This window comes from Falco naumanni, chromosome Z, assembly GCF_017639655.2.
Source record: "Falco naumanni isolate bFalNau1 chromosome Z, bFalNau1.pat, whole genome shotgun sequence".
Lineage (NCBI taxonomy): Eukaryota > Metazoa > Chordata > Aves > Falconiformes > Falconidae > Falco > Falco naumanni.
In genome coordinates, this window is record NC_054080.1 from 48,691,178 (window position 1) to 48,708,249 (window position 17,072).

The following is a 17,072-nucleotide window of genomic DNA, read 5'->3' on the forward strand; positions in this document are numbered from 1 at the left end:
CTGATAAATATACCAGCAAGGCAAAGACAAGTGCTTGGGGTTCACTGTAGCCCAGGCTGCTCTTTGGGGAAAAGCTGTTTTGGTTGTCTGAGCAATGAGGGTCTTTTTTCAAGAATTACAGCAAGTGGTGTAAAATGTTATTGTAAGACATGCAGGTCAGCTGGTATAAATAGTATGCATCCATACTAACTTACAGCTTTACTGCCAAATTAGTTTTTAAATCTGTGGAGGTGCTGAAATTGCACATACTTAATTTTTTTCAGTAAGATAAGAGATGTTTCTTCTTAGCCATTAGGAAACAGTGGTTTGGAAGCTTAGAGGTTTTTTATAAAGCAGAGTTCTTGAAAATATAATTTGACTGGCTAGAACTATGTTGGTTATAGAGGAATATAAAATGGATTCTAGTTAGCAATTTGTTAATCCTACCTGTGGAACTGTATTTGGTTTGGGAGTTTGGTTTGAATGTCAAAATGTGGAATAGACACTTGGCTCAAATACTACAGAAGGAGTATTGAGTGTATGGCATTGTGTCAAACTGATAGAAGGTGTTTTGTAGATACCTATTTGACCAGTGTTATGCTGGTCTCTCAACATTAATTATCTGGAGTGAGAAGCAATTGATACAGATAGAGGTAGAACAAAATCCAAATGAAGGATAGAACTAAATGAGATTTAAGTGAAATGAGGATGACTACAGATACTAGTACAAATTAACAACTTAAGATGTTAAATGTTAAATCCTTCAGAAAATAGTTATTAATATAAAAATAAAAGAACCTAATGTCATGACAGAATATGAAGCAAAATACAGCTGAAAGGAGGAAGGAGCCTCCTGAGACTCAGATGGCTTTCCACCCTAGAATAATTTTGCCAGAGAACTGGTGGGAGCTCTGTTGTCTAAGACAATACTCCAAAGAACTCCTTTGCACTGGTCGAGGGTAAGGAGTAGAAAACTTGATAATTCTGTTTGTTGGGCAAAGTAAATAACTCATGCAGACATGTATGTTTCCTGAACAATTGAGTCTTCATTCGGTTCTTTCTAATTCTGACTGCTAGATTTATGTCGGCACAAGACACAACCTGTTCTGTGTTTGAAAGCTACAATGTACAATTAAGGACATCATGACTAATTTTCTCTCTAATCTTAATTTGTCTGTCTCGTTTTTCCAGGCTATTAACCTGTCTTAATATCTCACTCTTAGTGATCTGCTCTGTATATAAGGCTATTAATCTACTTTTATATGGATTAATCATTCAAATGCATTATCATTCTTTCATAAAATGAAGAATTGAGAGTGTTCTTGCCTTCAGGAAAATTGTTTCTAAATTTCGAGTTAGACATGTCAGTTTAAAACTCTTAAAGCCCATTTGAATCTGTGCTTTTTTTCCCCAGTGCACAGAACAAGCCTCCATAAATAACAATAAAGACGTAATAAGCAGATTCAGCCTTCAGAGGCTAGCTCAACAGATATCTACTATGTTATTTTTTAATGATATCCTGGAGCTATGCATCTGATTCTCTACTTCAGTCTAGCCAAGTGGCTTTGATGCATTTAGTTTGAATTTTGTAGTAGAGCACAATATGAACTGTTGCAGTGCATCTGAAGTAACCCTTCAGCCAATGCATGGAGGTCAGCAGCTGGCAACTGAAAAACACTAAATGACTGGCTGGCATCTTTGTGGAGAACTGCAAATGGGGGTCATGGTTCAGTACTAGTGGCAATGGTCAGATGCTAAGAGTTGCACTCAAAATGCCATTGTAAGTAGGCAGGTGCTGGTAAGGATTATAAAGGGGATATTCATACCTGAATGTACAAGCCATCAACATTTTGCAAGTGTTTATTGTACCCAAAGAAGATGTTTGATACATGTCACTGAAGCGGAAATTCTGCAGTAGTACATCATTATAGTAGCTGTAGTTCAGACCTCAAGGAAATAGTCATAACCTTTCAGAATACTCCAAATGTCTGTTTAGTTTTCCTGTCTCTGTATGTTTTCCTGTATCATTCTGGCTATGATTATGTGGGTTGATACTCCATATGAGATTTGTAACTGCGTGATGTCAAAGTTGGTTAACTGACGTAATTTTTTTTTTTTTTTAGTCCTATGTGCAGTAAGAAACCTCAGGAAAAGACAAAAGTACTTCACTCATAGATGAGATAACAAAGTGTTTGGCTCTAGTTTTAGTATAATATTTGATAAGTGGGTTTGTATCTGGTTGTGTTCTTTGTCTGTGTTCAGAAACCCTAACTTTATAGATGGCTTGCTTTTCTGTATGCTGTTAAACATGTGCAGGGTGATCAGATGAAATCATTCAACACCTATGTTCATTTGGCAATGCAGCTTTAAAGTCTTCACCTTCAAAGAAACGGTGCAATTCCATCACAGCCCTAAAGGCAACATCCCAGGAAATAGTGTGTGCGGTTAGCCAGGAGTGGAAGGATGGAAAGCATGGCATTCTTGCTGAAGGACAAAGCTACGCCAGCCTTGATGAAGAGGGTAATATCTTTCAGATCAACAGCCTAAACAATGTTTTTAAAGGAAGTTAGTAGAAGTTCTGGAAGCCCTGTAACGAGAAAGCTTCCAATCTGACTGATCATCAAAGCTTCAGCATCAAGATTATTCTCATGGAGAGGGTTGTTGGTCATATTTGGCAGAATTGACTTTCAGGAGCAAAACTTAGAATCAAGGTTACAATATGCTGTTAATCTTTGATTTCAGGGGATCCTAAAAAGATTTATTCATCCCAGGTAGCAGATTAAGGCCAGAGCCAGTGCTCTTTTGTTCACTGACTTTTATACAAACATGTCCCATGAAGTGTTTCGAAGCTCAGTTCATTGTTCCCAGAGTCTGTTTGAAGAGGTACAGACTTTGCCCCTCTCAGAGCTCAGCTGGAGCCAGGCTGAAAGGAGAACCAGCTACCTAATCCCATCTGAAAACTGGGCCTTGGTAGTGGAAGACCAGTCCCAGAACTTAGAAAATTTATCAGATATTCATACTGCTGTTTAATGTTTGACCTTGGTGTTGCTCAGTATTCTGCTGAATGTACTGGCTAGCAACTGATATTCATTGTGTAACATCAAGGAGTGTGGGTATGGGCACATGAATATTACAGTCTCATCAATTCAAACATTAAGAAACGTCAAGAAGCTGTTGAGAGCACTATGTGACTCCATACACTTGCATAAAGATTCTTGGAATCAATTTGAAATGAAATTTGCTAATGTTCTTTTGGTTTTTTGTATGCAGTACTAGGTTCACACCACCGGCCGGATCTAGTGCCAAGCACTCCGTCTCTGTTTGAAGCAGCTTCCTTGGCAACCACAATTTCTTCTTCTTCCTTGAATGTAGATGGGCATTATCAACATGATCAACCTATGCTTTATTCTAGCAGGTAAAAGCTGTATATGTGGTAGAGGATTCCCCAATGTTTTGCTAATAGTCTGACAGTGTTTACAAAGGAAGGGGCCTCAGCAAAAGAAAAAGCAGAAGGGGCAAGTGTCTCTGCAGCTCAGTCTTGAACTCTCCAGTGAAGGAGGGGTGCAATAAGGCTATAGGATTTGTTATATATTTTTTGGTTACTATATGTATTGTGATTGAGGTCACAAAATAGAAAGCATAAACACAGTATACTTTGAATTTTTTGAATGTTCCAAAACTAAACTGGGCATTAAAAACTTGCTTAGGCCTTAGTCTGTGCTGTAAACTGAACTAGATTAAGACCAGCATGGGAAGTACGTCTTGTAAAGTGGCTGTAGCCTCAAAAGCTGCAGAAAACCGTGATGTGCTAGGAAAAGGGACTTACTTTCTGGTTGATCTTTATTCTGAATGTACAGTGCTGAATGATGTGCTTTAAATTCTTTTGAAATGACCATTTTCTGAAGTGAATTTCTATGAAACTTCACCCGTGGGTGTGACTAGAGCCTGTCTAATTTTAACCCAGGAAGGACAAAAAAAGCAGAGTCTCAAAAAGAGTTGTGCAGATGTTTGTGAGGTAGCTTGGATGTGATTTGAGTTGTGTTTGAATATACTTGATCCATGTGACTGTCCAATACCATGCCTATGCTAGGAAGACTTGCTGGGAGATCATCTATTTGTGTGCCTGTACTCTTACCTTGTACACTTGATGTATGCTGTGTTCTTTCGTCTTGCTTGCTTGTGAATCTCTTTACCATGTGTTGTACTGCAAAATAGCTATTTCTTTGTTTTTGTCAAGAAGGGTAACCAGTGTGAACTCATGAATTTTGTTTGGAATAATTTGGAATCCTGGACTACACAATGTCTGTATAAAGTTGGTAAGCTTACTTGTGTGCCAAGATGTAGTTATTTACTTTAAAACTGCATGTTGTCTAAAAAGATTGAGTTACTTTAAAATCAATCTTGAGGCAGTAGGCTTTTACCACCTATTTAAATTTGACCAACTGTATTTTCATAAGAAGTAATATGACTTGCAATTTGTTGATCAAAGTGATATTTGCAGCTTCCATTTTCATTAGGTTGAAATAAATCTCACTGATGTGGTGTCTTCCATAGGTCTGATGTCTTGCTGTTAAAATTTGGAATGAGGTATGGTTTGGGGTGTAACAAATACGACGTTTTAATTACAAAACCATCACAAGTTGTCCCAAAATGCATTACACAAGCTTTAGGAACTAAAATTACTAGTACATGTTAGTAGAAATAGAGCTCCTTCAATTCAACTTTTGTCAGTCTTGTCCAGTTTGTGACAAAATTAGCTGTAGGATTTCAGTGTTCCATGATCATTTACCAAGTTTTAGCTTTGCTAGAGATCAGGTTATAGAGTATTGGGGGGTTTTATTTGCTCTAAACATCAAATAAAACTACAGAACTACTTCAAACTAGCATTAGTCGGCAAAGGAGAGCTCTTTTAGAGTTCAAATTTACTGCAAATAGTACATTTCAAATAATCTTTAGTCTCCATGAGTTAATAGTAGAGAAAAGCTATGAGTAAGTCCTTGATATTTTCCTATGAAGATATTCCAAAATAATTCTAAAATAAATAATGTTTGTAGCAGATCTACACTTTGATTGTATGTTTAGACTTGTTAGTCTCCAGTTGTGATTCAGTCAATGAAGTAACCTAAAATGTAGTAAATGTCAATTCTGCAATCACCCTGCACATCCTTATCTTATAAAATCAAATTATAACTGTAGTATCTGCAGTCTGGGTTTGCATACTTTCAATTTGTCAGTACAACAGAACATGTTCTCTAATACAGCAGACCTTGCACCAGCATTCATAGATGTGTGGTGTTCTCCATGTCTTGTGTCAAAAGACCTTGCCCTATAGCCCAGAGATCTGCCATGGGGGCTGACCAACTAGCATCCTTGCTAGGCAGGGCTCGATGGCAGTTTTTTTCTCCTGACCAACGACTGGTTCATTTCACAATCTCAGCATGTAGAATTCATGAGGATTAGTTTCCCTGTCATAGCTAGTAGCTTGCTTTCAGGATTTAAAAAAGCTGCTAAGCATGTTCAGTATTAAACTAATTTCTTCAAGATGGTCCTGGGTACTTGCAGTTTTGTACCCATCTCTGCTTCCTGCGTCATTGCAGGGAGGTCCTTGCCTCTTCATGGCGCTAAATAATATAGCCAGCTTAAGTTTCGATTATGTTTTTATGGTACATTGAAGGAACTTCGTGCCCCCATGAGAAAAGCTGTCAGGCAAATAAAACCACCAAAAAACCCCATGCTACAATGATGCATTGAGTTGTAGGTATCTTAGATTTTTCATGCTGGAGTTCTGCTTTTGAGTATTACAGAATGTTGTAATGCAGGACTCATCACTTTGCCATTTGTCTCTGATAAACAGGAAGGCTGGAGCAGTCCTAGAAAAAAACCTGAAAGAATTATTTGCTTGCTAATATGAGCCTGCTTTCAGTTGTTAAAATATTTAATTGACTGTAACATTCTGCTTCAAGTTATTTAATAGAATTACAGTTACACATCTTCTTTGTCAGGCTTTTTCCTCCTCTTTCAAAGTGTCCTGGCACAAAGTACAGAGTACACAGATTTCCTTGTAACCATTCAGAAATCTCTGGTTTAGGGTAATAAAGGGAGAGAATCCTGCACGGATAGTAATAATACAGTATCTGTACAGCTCCTTAATTCTTATTAATGCTAATGAGTGGTATGTGCCCATACCAGTGAGAGGACAGGTGCCTTTATCTGCCTCATTAAAAAGAAAGCAGTAATACTTTTGGGTACCTTGAAGCACACACTGTATTTTTAACTTTGGGGGGGTGGGAGGGGGGGCAATTACCATCAACCATGAATGTAATCATTTTCCAAGGGGAGGGAAATGGCATTTTATATGAAAAAGAAGCTCAGAACCATGTCTCTTTGAGGGTGCTCGGTGTTGTGGTTTTAAGTAAGGAACTGCTGCCTGTGGTTAAGCAGGCAGAGGTGACCTGCTGAGCCAGAGCTAGCTCCTGAGGCTCTGTCATGTGAGGAGGGTTTATGTAGACCCGGCTTGGTACAGATTAGAACTAACATAACTAATTGGTAGATAATGCACAGCAGCATTTGGAGATTTGTGATTAAGGTAGAAAAGAGAGAATGAACAGCAGTCATAAACATACAGTTACTAGGAATGTTTTTCTGGATTGCTTGAAGAGTCCTTGAAGAATTAGGGGAAACTCGAGGTGTTACCCAGGCAATGTCAAGAAGAACTGGTAGATGTAGTGAATGAAGGAGCAGAGGGGAGGGGGAAATGGCTGTATTTTTCAGCACAAAAGGAACTTTACCTAAAAAAGGAAAAAAGGACAAACATGACATATATTATTCGGCAAATGTAGGCTTTCCTATTTGTCAGAAGAGAGCTGGTTTTTGATTTATGAAGCTGTTTCTCAGTCAGGTGGTTCTGTCATAAGGAATATCAAGTATTCATTTAGTAAGAGAACAGGACTGACTATTGCTTCTGTTAAAATTTTCAAAGATTTTCCACTCCTCAAGTAGGTTTCTATTTGATACAGAGATATTTTAGTACCTAAAAGTCCATTTTCCACTAGAATATATGTTCAGTTTTGAGTCCAAATACCCTTCTTTGAAAGGGTTTGTTTGCTTTATCTTAGGAAATGTAATATTTACATATTCTATCAGGGATTATTTTTATAGAAGAAGTGATAACAGATTTTTTGCCCCCTTGAGATAAAGTTTTCCTAATAAGTATGGATTAATTAAATTAAAGATGACAAATCTGAATGTCCTGAGCAGTATGACTGTTGTCTCAGTTGGCATTGCTTTTACAATTGCAAAGAGCTGAAGGAGGTTAATGCCTTTACAGGTGTTTCTGGAAATGTTTTAAACCAGAGTTGCAAGATAGAAGTTTCTTTCCGGTGTATCTTTCAGCATGTCTCATGGCTTCCAGTCACAAACCCAAATAAAATCCCATGATGCATAAAGGGGTACTTCACCTCTCTGTCTTTAGAGCAATGCCAAGATACTGCAGGCTGTGGAAGGAGGGACTGCTGAGTTCTTCTGATGATGTTTGAGCCTAGGAAAACAATCTATGTGAAATCTAATTCTTGTTTCTCTTAATGCATTCTGTACCTCCTTTTTGTAAGATGTGTATGTAGTATGGATTTCTGCCTTTTCATTCCTCTTCTTTCTGCTATTTGGTGTATTTTTCAAGGGTTTGCTTGCTTTACCTTTGCACTGCTGTTTTTGGCGCGGTCCACTTGAAATTTTGGAAGGCTTTGAGGGTCTGTGGTTTTCTTTTCTCTTACACTGTCAAAATGTCTTGAAATGACCAAACTTAGAACTGAAATGTCCCGTGACTTGACATGTCTCATTTTCAAAGACAGCTTAGAAACATCTGGGAGTGGAAGGGATTTGTAGGTATTCATTTTCCTGTTGTAAGAAGTGCTTAATCACACCTTTTGCCAGTCTGGTTTTCTGTGTAAACAAACTTCTGTGTGTTAAGTTTGAATGTTCTGTCTGTTCACTCACCACCCTTAGCTTCTGAAGCTTAGACAAACTTGTCTGAATGTGAGTCAAAGTGAATTAAATTCATGCAAGCTTCATGAGAACAAGCAGCTAGGTGGAGGAAGAAAGCTTGAATGCGCTAATGCTAGTAATAGATGCAGTGAGACACTGGGGGAATCCCCATGGGAAAAAGAAAATTAGACTATGATTGAAGCAACATGTAGTTGGGGCTTAAAGAAAAACAAGGCTTTCCCAATACTCCTGTGATGGAATTATTTTGCTATTTTTTTTTCTTTTTCAATTAAGAGCCAAGATAAAACAGACTGCTTTAGCAAGAGGGCAACAGCACAGTTGAGCACACTCATTGTGGCTGACCATTACTAAATGGGAGAAAGTAACTGCAAAAATGGGGTGGTTTGCTTGGCTTTTCTTTATTTTCCAGTCTAAAAATTAAGGATGAGAACTCAGTACACTGTTGAAATTGTAAAAAACTTCTGTTCAGCTGAAGTGTTCTTTCTGATACACTGTGTATATAGGGATTTCTCTTGTTCTCTCCTGTGCTTCCCCCCTAGTTTGTCTTTGCCTTACCAAAAGTCTGCGTTAAAACTGGCAATCAATGCAACTGTAATGATGCTGTTGCAGAAATTTGAACTTCTAGCTATCAACTGCTGACAGCACGTGTGTTGCTGTTAAGAGATTAATTTTGAGAATTTTTTTTACTCTTTTATGAAGAAGTTCCATGTATATGTCAGTTTCAACTCAGTTATTTAATTTGAAAAAAAGGCTGTAATTTGTAAATCTCATTAATGTGCTAGTAGAAGCTATATTTTGTTGTATCTGAAGAGCTTTGTATGCTTTAAGGTGTACAGTCATTTTTTTTTCTTCCTATTATAGGATTACAGCTGTAGTAGTTAATAACATATCTAAATACTAGTGCCTAATGTGTAGAAGTGTTCAGGGCTACTTAATCAAGTGAACAATTTATGTTTATTTACTTCTCCATTATACTTTGTTGGAACAATACTGTGACAAGGTTAACAGAGCAAGAAACAGCAGAAAAGCAGGTGGAAGCATACTGGTTTAAAGAGCATAACACTGCTACCTGCAGTCCTGAAGAAGCACCAAAAAAACCCATTGTTGGGCCAAAGGCTAATATATATTGCATTTAACCTTACAGTTTGGTATTTTCTTGATGATACAGGCTAGTATGAAGAAAACAATGTCATCTAAGTGAACAGAAAACTCCCTTCTCTGGTGCTGTTGGAAGTTAGTATTTGGGTTTATTGTACTTGGTTTATGAAGTGTTCATAGGAATAGAAGAGATAATCTTTCTTGGCATGTAAGTACTTGTCCTGGACACATCTCAAAATACAAAATTTCAGTCACAGACTTCAAAAGTGAAGTGTAAAGCAAATCTGGATGATGCACCAATTATTTACTAAGGCATGTCTAAATTTTAATGGTTTAAGCCTCATACATACACCTAGTATGATGATCTCTATTGCATAGAGTTCATAGTCTTAAAAAGATTAATCTGAAATTTGCTTTTCCTACTAGCTTTTCACTGAAGTTTTGGTTGTAGTATTACTATTCATAGCCAGAAGAATACTGAGTAATCCTGGAATTCAGTGTAAATGTTTAAAGATTATCAGTCCTTAGTATCAAGTATAGAGTAACTAGCATCAGTACCAAGGGATCAGTGAGGCATCTAGATTTCCTGAAAAAGAAATACAGTTCTTTCTCCATTTAAAGTTTTCTGAGCCATTTACACATAATCTTAGTCATTGAGTTAAAAGAGAATGCTTAATAATGTATGAGTCTGGAAAAAATTAAAGTAGTCTGTGTGTTATAGTGCTGCTCTACTCATCTATTATTTAAGCATGTGAAACTACTTTTAATGTATTAAGTATTTTCTTCATGTGGGTATTTAGATTCAATATTAAATACCATATAGCAAGAATTCAGAACAGATATTAACTCCAGCAAAGCAAGGAGAGCTGACTGATTCTCAGATGTAAACTGTTTGCTTGCCCACTGATATTCTGTGTCTTGTGTATAAAATAAAGGCTAGAAACTCCAAATAGAAATTATTAGTAACTGTGGCAAAACTAGAGACTTAATATTTTGCCATAGTATATTTGCCCATATTGGATATTCTGAATAATTTTCGATAATTTGGCTGTGAAGGGTGGCAAGAAAGCAGTAGCAGGATAATTATTTTAGAAGACCTAGCAGGAGTATATCCTTAATGAAACCTTTTGTAAGATTAGGCAGGTATTTCATAAAGCAGAGGTTCTGTCCTTGAAGCAGACCAGTGCTGTCGTGAAAAGCACGGGTCAGTGTCCCTGACAATGGAAGAAGGACCTAACAAAGACTAAAGGACTAGTCCTGTGAAGGGAAGTTTCTCAGTCTGCTTTGAGTAAGTGATTCAGTGTGATGTTTTGTAATTAGCCTTGAGTAACCCTTTAATTTCACCTGTTCCAGCTCTAAGCCTATAGATACATGTTGATGTGTAAAAGGTACATAATTTTTTTCAGAAAAGTAGCCTGTGAGATACCATAAATGACCTTATTTCCTGTTACAAAAGTTCATCCTCTTAAAACATCACCAGAAAGAGCACCACCACTATGTAACTCAACAGCATATTAAGCAGACATAATAATAGAAGAGAGAACAGTAAATAAATATAGCACCCTGTTTACATCATACCCGTTTAATTTATTTTTGCTCAAGGTTACTGTCTAGAAGTTTCTGGTAAAAATTCTAGTGAACAACAAAGAGACGTCACCTCCTGCTTTTAAGTCTTTCCTCAGTTCTCTTGCTATATAGGTAGGCAGCCTCAAGGCAGAGTGAGAAGACTTTGCTCTCTTCCAAGGTTTACTTCACTTTCATGATTGAGGCACCCTTCTTTTGGTGAAATGATCACAAGGTGCCTTCACCCATTCAGAAGAATAAAAACCTACTGGAAAATTAATGTTCTGTTTGTGGCAGGCCAATGTAGATCTGAGACTGTCCTGGTACTTGTGACATTATCTGACCTTATTGTCAGGTGGTTGGGATTAGCAGTTGTTGGGGAACAGATATCGGTAGCCCTGTGGAAAGAATATTAGCTGAACAATGCGTCCTTCACCAGCAAATATATATATGACTTTTTAATGGATTTTTTTAATCTCACTGTTTTAAGTGTAAAACCAGCACTATATATCTGAAAGAAGTGAGCCTTCCCATCATTTGCAAGCTGTAGTGAATTGCAGTATCATGAAATACACAGTGTTGCTTCATTACCTTGCTACTCTGTATTATCATCCCTTGAGACATACTACCATATCATAAGCTGCCAGCCTGCAGAATTATCATAAACTTCATCAACATCACTTTAAAGAGGGAGCTATCATTTTCACATTTCCGAATTTGATGGGATCCTTTGTGTCCTTATGCAGGATGAATAGAGGGACATAATTTGACATTGCAGTCTGAACAGTGTGCTGTTTGGTTCTTCTTTTTTCTTTTTTTTTTTTCTTTTTGGTACATTTTAAAAGCAGCGTCTTATGTTGCTGTAAACTTTCTTGTGGAGATCTCTGCATATCTATTGCAGTAGGAATGCATTCATCTGTGCTTACTAAATTAATTGGATCTGATCCCATTCAGCTGTTGATGCCCTGTTTGCAGCACTTTTTGTTGTAACTTGTTTTAATAGAGCCCTAAAAAGATCGTAAGTCATTTCCTTCACAGAAAAAAGAAGTTTTATAAATTATTTAGTCAGTGCTTCTGGAAACAAATTGGTTGTTGATAAGTAGAAAGAATACCTATACTTTTTTTTAACTTGAAATTTAGAATTATTGTTCAGTTACCATACACAGACGTGCATGTGAAACTCCAATGGTAACAGTTATTATTTAATACATAAGCAAATGTTTCCTGACCGAATTTGTCCCTCTGCATGCTCCTTTTTGTATTCCATACTCATCCTTCCAAGTTTCATTTCATAACCATAGTTTTTTCTGGTGAGGAAGGTCCAGAGCAGCTTCTCAGACAGACTTCCAACTGTAGATCCCTCCAAGGGCTGATACATGTTGATGTGTACCTCAGTGGACTTGGGTTTTATTACTCAGTATTTTGTAATCTAGACAAAGTTCCTAAATTCAGATAGCTTACACCATCTCTTTTCAACTACATATGCATGTCATGTACGAAAATTACAGGTCTCATGATTTTAATTAACACGTGCAAAGGTGTCATGAATTTGAAGTGTTTACTGTGATGTTCACTGATTCACATCATGTTTTGCCATCGGTGTGAGTATAGTAGCACAAACTTACTGTCAGACTCCTTCACCTGAAGCAATATTCAGAAGATCAGTCATATCTATTGTTTTTTCAGGTCTGTAGTTTTGAAGTTTGTCAGCAGTGTCAGAGAAATATTACAAGGGAGGTTTATTGTATTTCACCTACCTCTTTTTTTTTTTTTTTCAGACACACATATAATTTATAAAAATTAAATCCAAGGTTGTTTTTGAGGTGATTTAATATTTCTACATTGTAAACAGACTAATTAATGCATTTAGTTCAGTGGGTCCATAAATACCTGTTGTCCCTGTTTACATTTATATGTATAGAGGACAGATTTTCTGCAACAGTTGGTATTGAGTTGTACCTTTGAACAATAATTTTACTGCTCATTTATCCTACAAGATGTTTTTCTGAATTACTTCTATACGCAGAGATTTTAAAGATCAAAAGTCATGATGCAATGAGCTGGTAATTTTTTTCAAAAGCTTATATAAGACTTTTCAAACACATTGGACATTGCAAATGCATTCTCTTTAGGGGGCAAATATTCTGTGGGATGTGCTACAGGAAAGCATATTTGACTTCCAAAGACAGACATCAAAGCCTGTTTCTATTACAATTCTTCACAACGGGGGAGACCCAGTGACTCATTTGAAAGAAGCTGCTAATTACATTCCTACAAGAGCTGTTCTTCACACTGTAGGAGAAGAAAAAAACCTGCCAAACAACTAAAATCAAAATACAGCTTAGACTTCTGCTTTGGCCAGTTGTTACTACCTGGCACTGTTTCTGCCATTCCTCAAAGGCTGTGCAATGGCTTGGAAAGGAGACTGAAGAACTTCTACCTGTCCTGCAGGCTGCCTTGCAAGTAGACGCATTATGATGAGGCATATTTGTTTTTCCGTGAAGAAAACAGAAGTGTTTAATTTCTAAAGCTGTCATGTCAGTTTAGTGCAAATAAAATATGAAGTACAGAAATAGTAATTAGACTTTGGGAGGGTTTGAATTATTATTTAATTTTTTAATTATTATTACTATTTTATTTTATTATTATTATTTCAAATAATCTTGCCTGATTATGCTAGCTCCCTGACAAATTGTAATTTTTTTGCTTTATTCCTTAGAAACTTAATATGATCTTATCTATATGATCTGTAGATTAAAATGTGTAAAAGTTACTGTTCTACAAATCTGCAGAAAATCAGTCTAATTTAGTTGTTTCTACTGAAGGTCTTGTGCCCAACACCCAATTTTTTCATATTTGCAAGTAGCAATCTCTAACTATCTTTACCTTTTTGAGCTAATTTGAGTGAGGATTTTTTTGCATCTCATGTCCAAGAGAGTATTTTAGAAGGACTTCAGAAAATGAAGGATTTATTTTATTTTCAACTCAAGAGGAAGAGAACTCAGGCCTGGTTTTCATTTAAATGTGTTGGAGTGTGTGATTTAGAAGGTCAAAATATGGCTTTCCTCACTTCAGCATAAGGACAAAATGTTTTATGCTTCTTAAAATGATATCCACACTGACGCTATGGATGAAACCGTAAAAAAAAAAAGCTTCTTGCTTTTCCCCCTTTTCATAGGAAAATTGGAAATCTTGTTCTTATGCATGTTTTCATGTAGTTCATAGTCACTTAGCCAGCTGGGCTGCATGTTCTTCATGCTGTCATTGTAAGGCAAGTACAAAAGCCAAAGTGATGGTTATATTCTGCCACGAAAATTTTTCCTAACTAAGAAGGTGTTATTATGTTATTACACATAAGCATTATACAACAGTTGCAGCACAGCATTCAGCTCCTGGCAAAAGCAGTTGCTTTCATACTGACATCAGCATGGGCTCCAGATGCAAATGAACATGGCAGTGACTTCGAATTTCCAGTTTCTCCTTTATACATGTTACAGATTGGCTTCCCAAAGTGGACAGTTCATGTTCTTTTAAACAGAGAAAAACCTCCAGTTATTGAACTTAATGTAAATGACAGCTCTGTTTTGCAACAGTTTTCCTACATTTCTCCTTTCAATAAACAATTCTTCATGCAGGAAATGCTTTCTTACTTGCAGGGTTTACCTCTAATTTTTCAGTCTGAAAGTCATAGCAGCAAGGAGTTTGCTATCTGCAAATAAGTTGTGGATCTTTGCTTGTAAGAAAATAGGTGGACTGGCATCTGTGTTGTTTCATTCTCATCTCTCATGCCTGATTTTGTTCAAGGGACTTCAGTTGCTCATGGTTTTCTGCTCCCTTTCTCCTTTTTCTTTCTGTATATTAATATATGTTTTATATATTATTTGTTTCTGTATATTAAATCTCTCTTTTAGGAACTACACTACTAAATAACCAAATTATGACGTAAGAATTTCTCTTTGACTTCTCTTAACATGCTGGGTTTGTTTCAATTCTCATTTTCTGACTGACTGTAGAGTGTGTTTCTGTAACAGGTAGGGGAACAAAGAGGTACACTCCAAAGGGAAGAAGACATGACATTTTATAAGTAAAACTAGTAGTTAAACAATCCTAAGACCAAGTGCTGAACTCATATTGCTATTGTTTGCTATCCACAGCAGGCTGTGAAGCAAGCAACATAAATTATAATTTAACAAAGAGCAAAAGAAGCACAGTGCCTTCTAATGGAAAAGTAGAGAAGAGAGGAAGAAAAGTAAGTGACACAGTAAGCCAGTGAATTAAACTGAAATAGCAGGACTAAGTCTTAGTCTTCTGATACGTGAAGGATGTAAAATAAAATGCCACTGGTGTGAACTGTAGGATCCTCGGCTTGTCTTGAGTACAGGTTCCAGAGGTTTTCAGGAAGTGAAAGAAGTCAAAAACAGCAGCAGCAAAGGTGGCAGTGATGTGGCCTGATGTGTATATGAAAGGAATAACTTATTTTAATTTTTTTTTAGCCTTTAAACCTAACCTAGTGCAGGAATGAAAGCCAGGTATACACCACAGCCTGCCCAACTTGCTTTACAGTTAGTAACACAGAGCGCTGTTTTCCAGAAGCAAAGGTTGACCACTGGGTTTGCATATTTTTATAGCTGTAGTAGCTGCTCACTGCACATTCATCTTGTGTCACGTCGTTTTCCTATATTGGCCTTTGCACATTCAGAGGCCTGAACTGCGCAGCAGCGCAAATCAAAATTCTGCAAGCAAAAGTGGCTGTCTTCCTTCATGCCTCCTCCCGTTTCGACAAGAGTAGCATCTGTCATGCCAGAGCTTATTTTGTGGGAGATGATAAAACAGTCTAACGTTCGGCAGCAGCCCATTTTTTCCCTCCCTGTCTGCCCTCCCCACTTCAGTAAAATGAAGCATTGGCAGAAAACTGATGTGACTGAAATGTTACTCAGTGGAATACAAGTAACAGGTGTGAGAAAACTGCTACTAAGACAGTGGGAGCTTGGTCACCCTAGGGACAGAAGAAATAGTCTTCCTATTGAAAAGATGTCTAATACGCTATATAATAAAAGGAACATTGTAATGTGGCAAATGTAGTGCTGTACACTTAATACTAATATGACATGAGGGTGACTGATGATTCATTATTTTGTTGAGCATTTGAATTTGTTTTCTACTTTGCATGCTGGCTTTGTGCTTCCTGATACTATACTCCATCTGAAACATAATTAAACTACAAAGTACTGCAAAGGGAGGGGAAGGATAGTAATTTCTGGACTGATGGCTGTAATCATGCTTTCATAGACAGTTACAATGCAGAATTGTTTGTTTTCACCTTGCGTGTAAATAAATACCTAAGAACTTTTAAAATACATCTCTGCAAAACTGACAGTTGAATTTTCAAGGCAGCCTGGAGTATTAGTTTCTGGCAGCTAGTGAGGACAGGGGATAAAATGAGCACCTAACTGCATTAAAACACCTTTGAGACTTTCAGCTTTCTGGTTCCAGGTATGGATTATGTGGATTCTTGTGCAGATGCATTTGCAGTTTCACATTCTTTCTGGGTAGCAGAGAACAAAAAATCATATCTATGAATAAAATCATACGGTGCACTTGCTCTGTAAATGTCACTTCCTTGCAGAGCTGTACCTATTACAGTGTACTCTTGTTCTTCTCCCACTTTCCCTTCTGAACTGTTGGCTGCAAGTGATCCCATATCTGCATGAGAAAGTTCAATGCTCCTGTGCCTAATTACTGAATCTTTTTTTCCCTATTGTGAATTAAGAAATGATGCCAAAACTTACACCATGTGTAATGTGAAGTTAATGAAATTACTCCAGACTTACTGGGACGTAGTTTCATTTTTTAAGTAAACATTATGGTTCAGGAACAGTATTAGTTCCTCATAAAATATTAGTTAATGCAAAAATAGAAACTGTGGTTTGGGTATGTTAGTCAAATATGAGCTACCAATTATCTAGCCATTGTCAGCACATATATATTTGCCATTTATATTCCCTCTTTTCAAGTATTTGAAGCTTTTAGGTTTAAGAGAGAAATTTATTTTAAAATTTTGAGCTATAACTGACTCTGTAACTTTGGGGTTTGGTTGATTGTAGTCTCCCTTCTCTTTGCAGTAAAGGGTTACCTTCGAGTTCAACTTTCACTTTAGAAGACAGTGCCATATATTTGACTTCAGAACAAAGCACGCTGGAAATGGAAAATGATAATGCTTCAGTTTTGGATGTCTACTTAGTAAGTTGTCGAACTGTTTCTGATGGGCTTTCCCCCCTCTAATTCCTTTGATTCACGGTCAGTAAGTGACTAAGATACATGCTTAACTTCAAAATCCAGAGGTTCTTTTAGGTATTTCTTACATGAGACGTATGCCTAAGTACCTTGCCAAAGCAAGTCCTTAAAGAATCTATGTGCCTGTTAACTGTTGT

At 37.0% G+C, this 17,072-nt stretch overlaps 1 protein-coding gene across 6 annotated transcripts in view; it reads left to right on the plus strand.

The window, feature by feature from the left end:
- Window positions 1-17,072, plus strand: part of PIP5K1B (phosphatidylinositol-4-phosphate 5-kinase type 1 beta) — a 122,685-nt gene that overhangs the window by 93,604 nt on the left and 12,009 nt on the right. For 5 of the 6 annotated variants that reach the window (XM_040580246.1, XM_040580245.1, XM_040580248.1 and 2 more), the window contains 3 exons: window positions 2,344-2,499; window positions 3,250-3,394; window positions 16,764-16,881. In XM_040580246.1, coding sequence (XP_040436180.1) covers window positions 2,344-2,499; window positions 3,250-3,394; window positions 16,764-16,881 — 419 coding nt within the window. Of the gene's footprint in view, window positions 1-2,343; window positions 2,500-3,249; window positions 3,395-14,795; window positions 16,730-16,763; window positions 16,882-17,072 lie in introns of those variants that run through there. The other variant, XM_040580247.1, reaches the window with a different exon arrangement.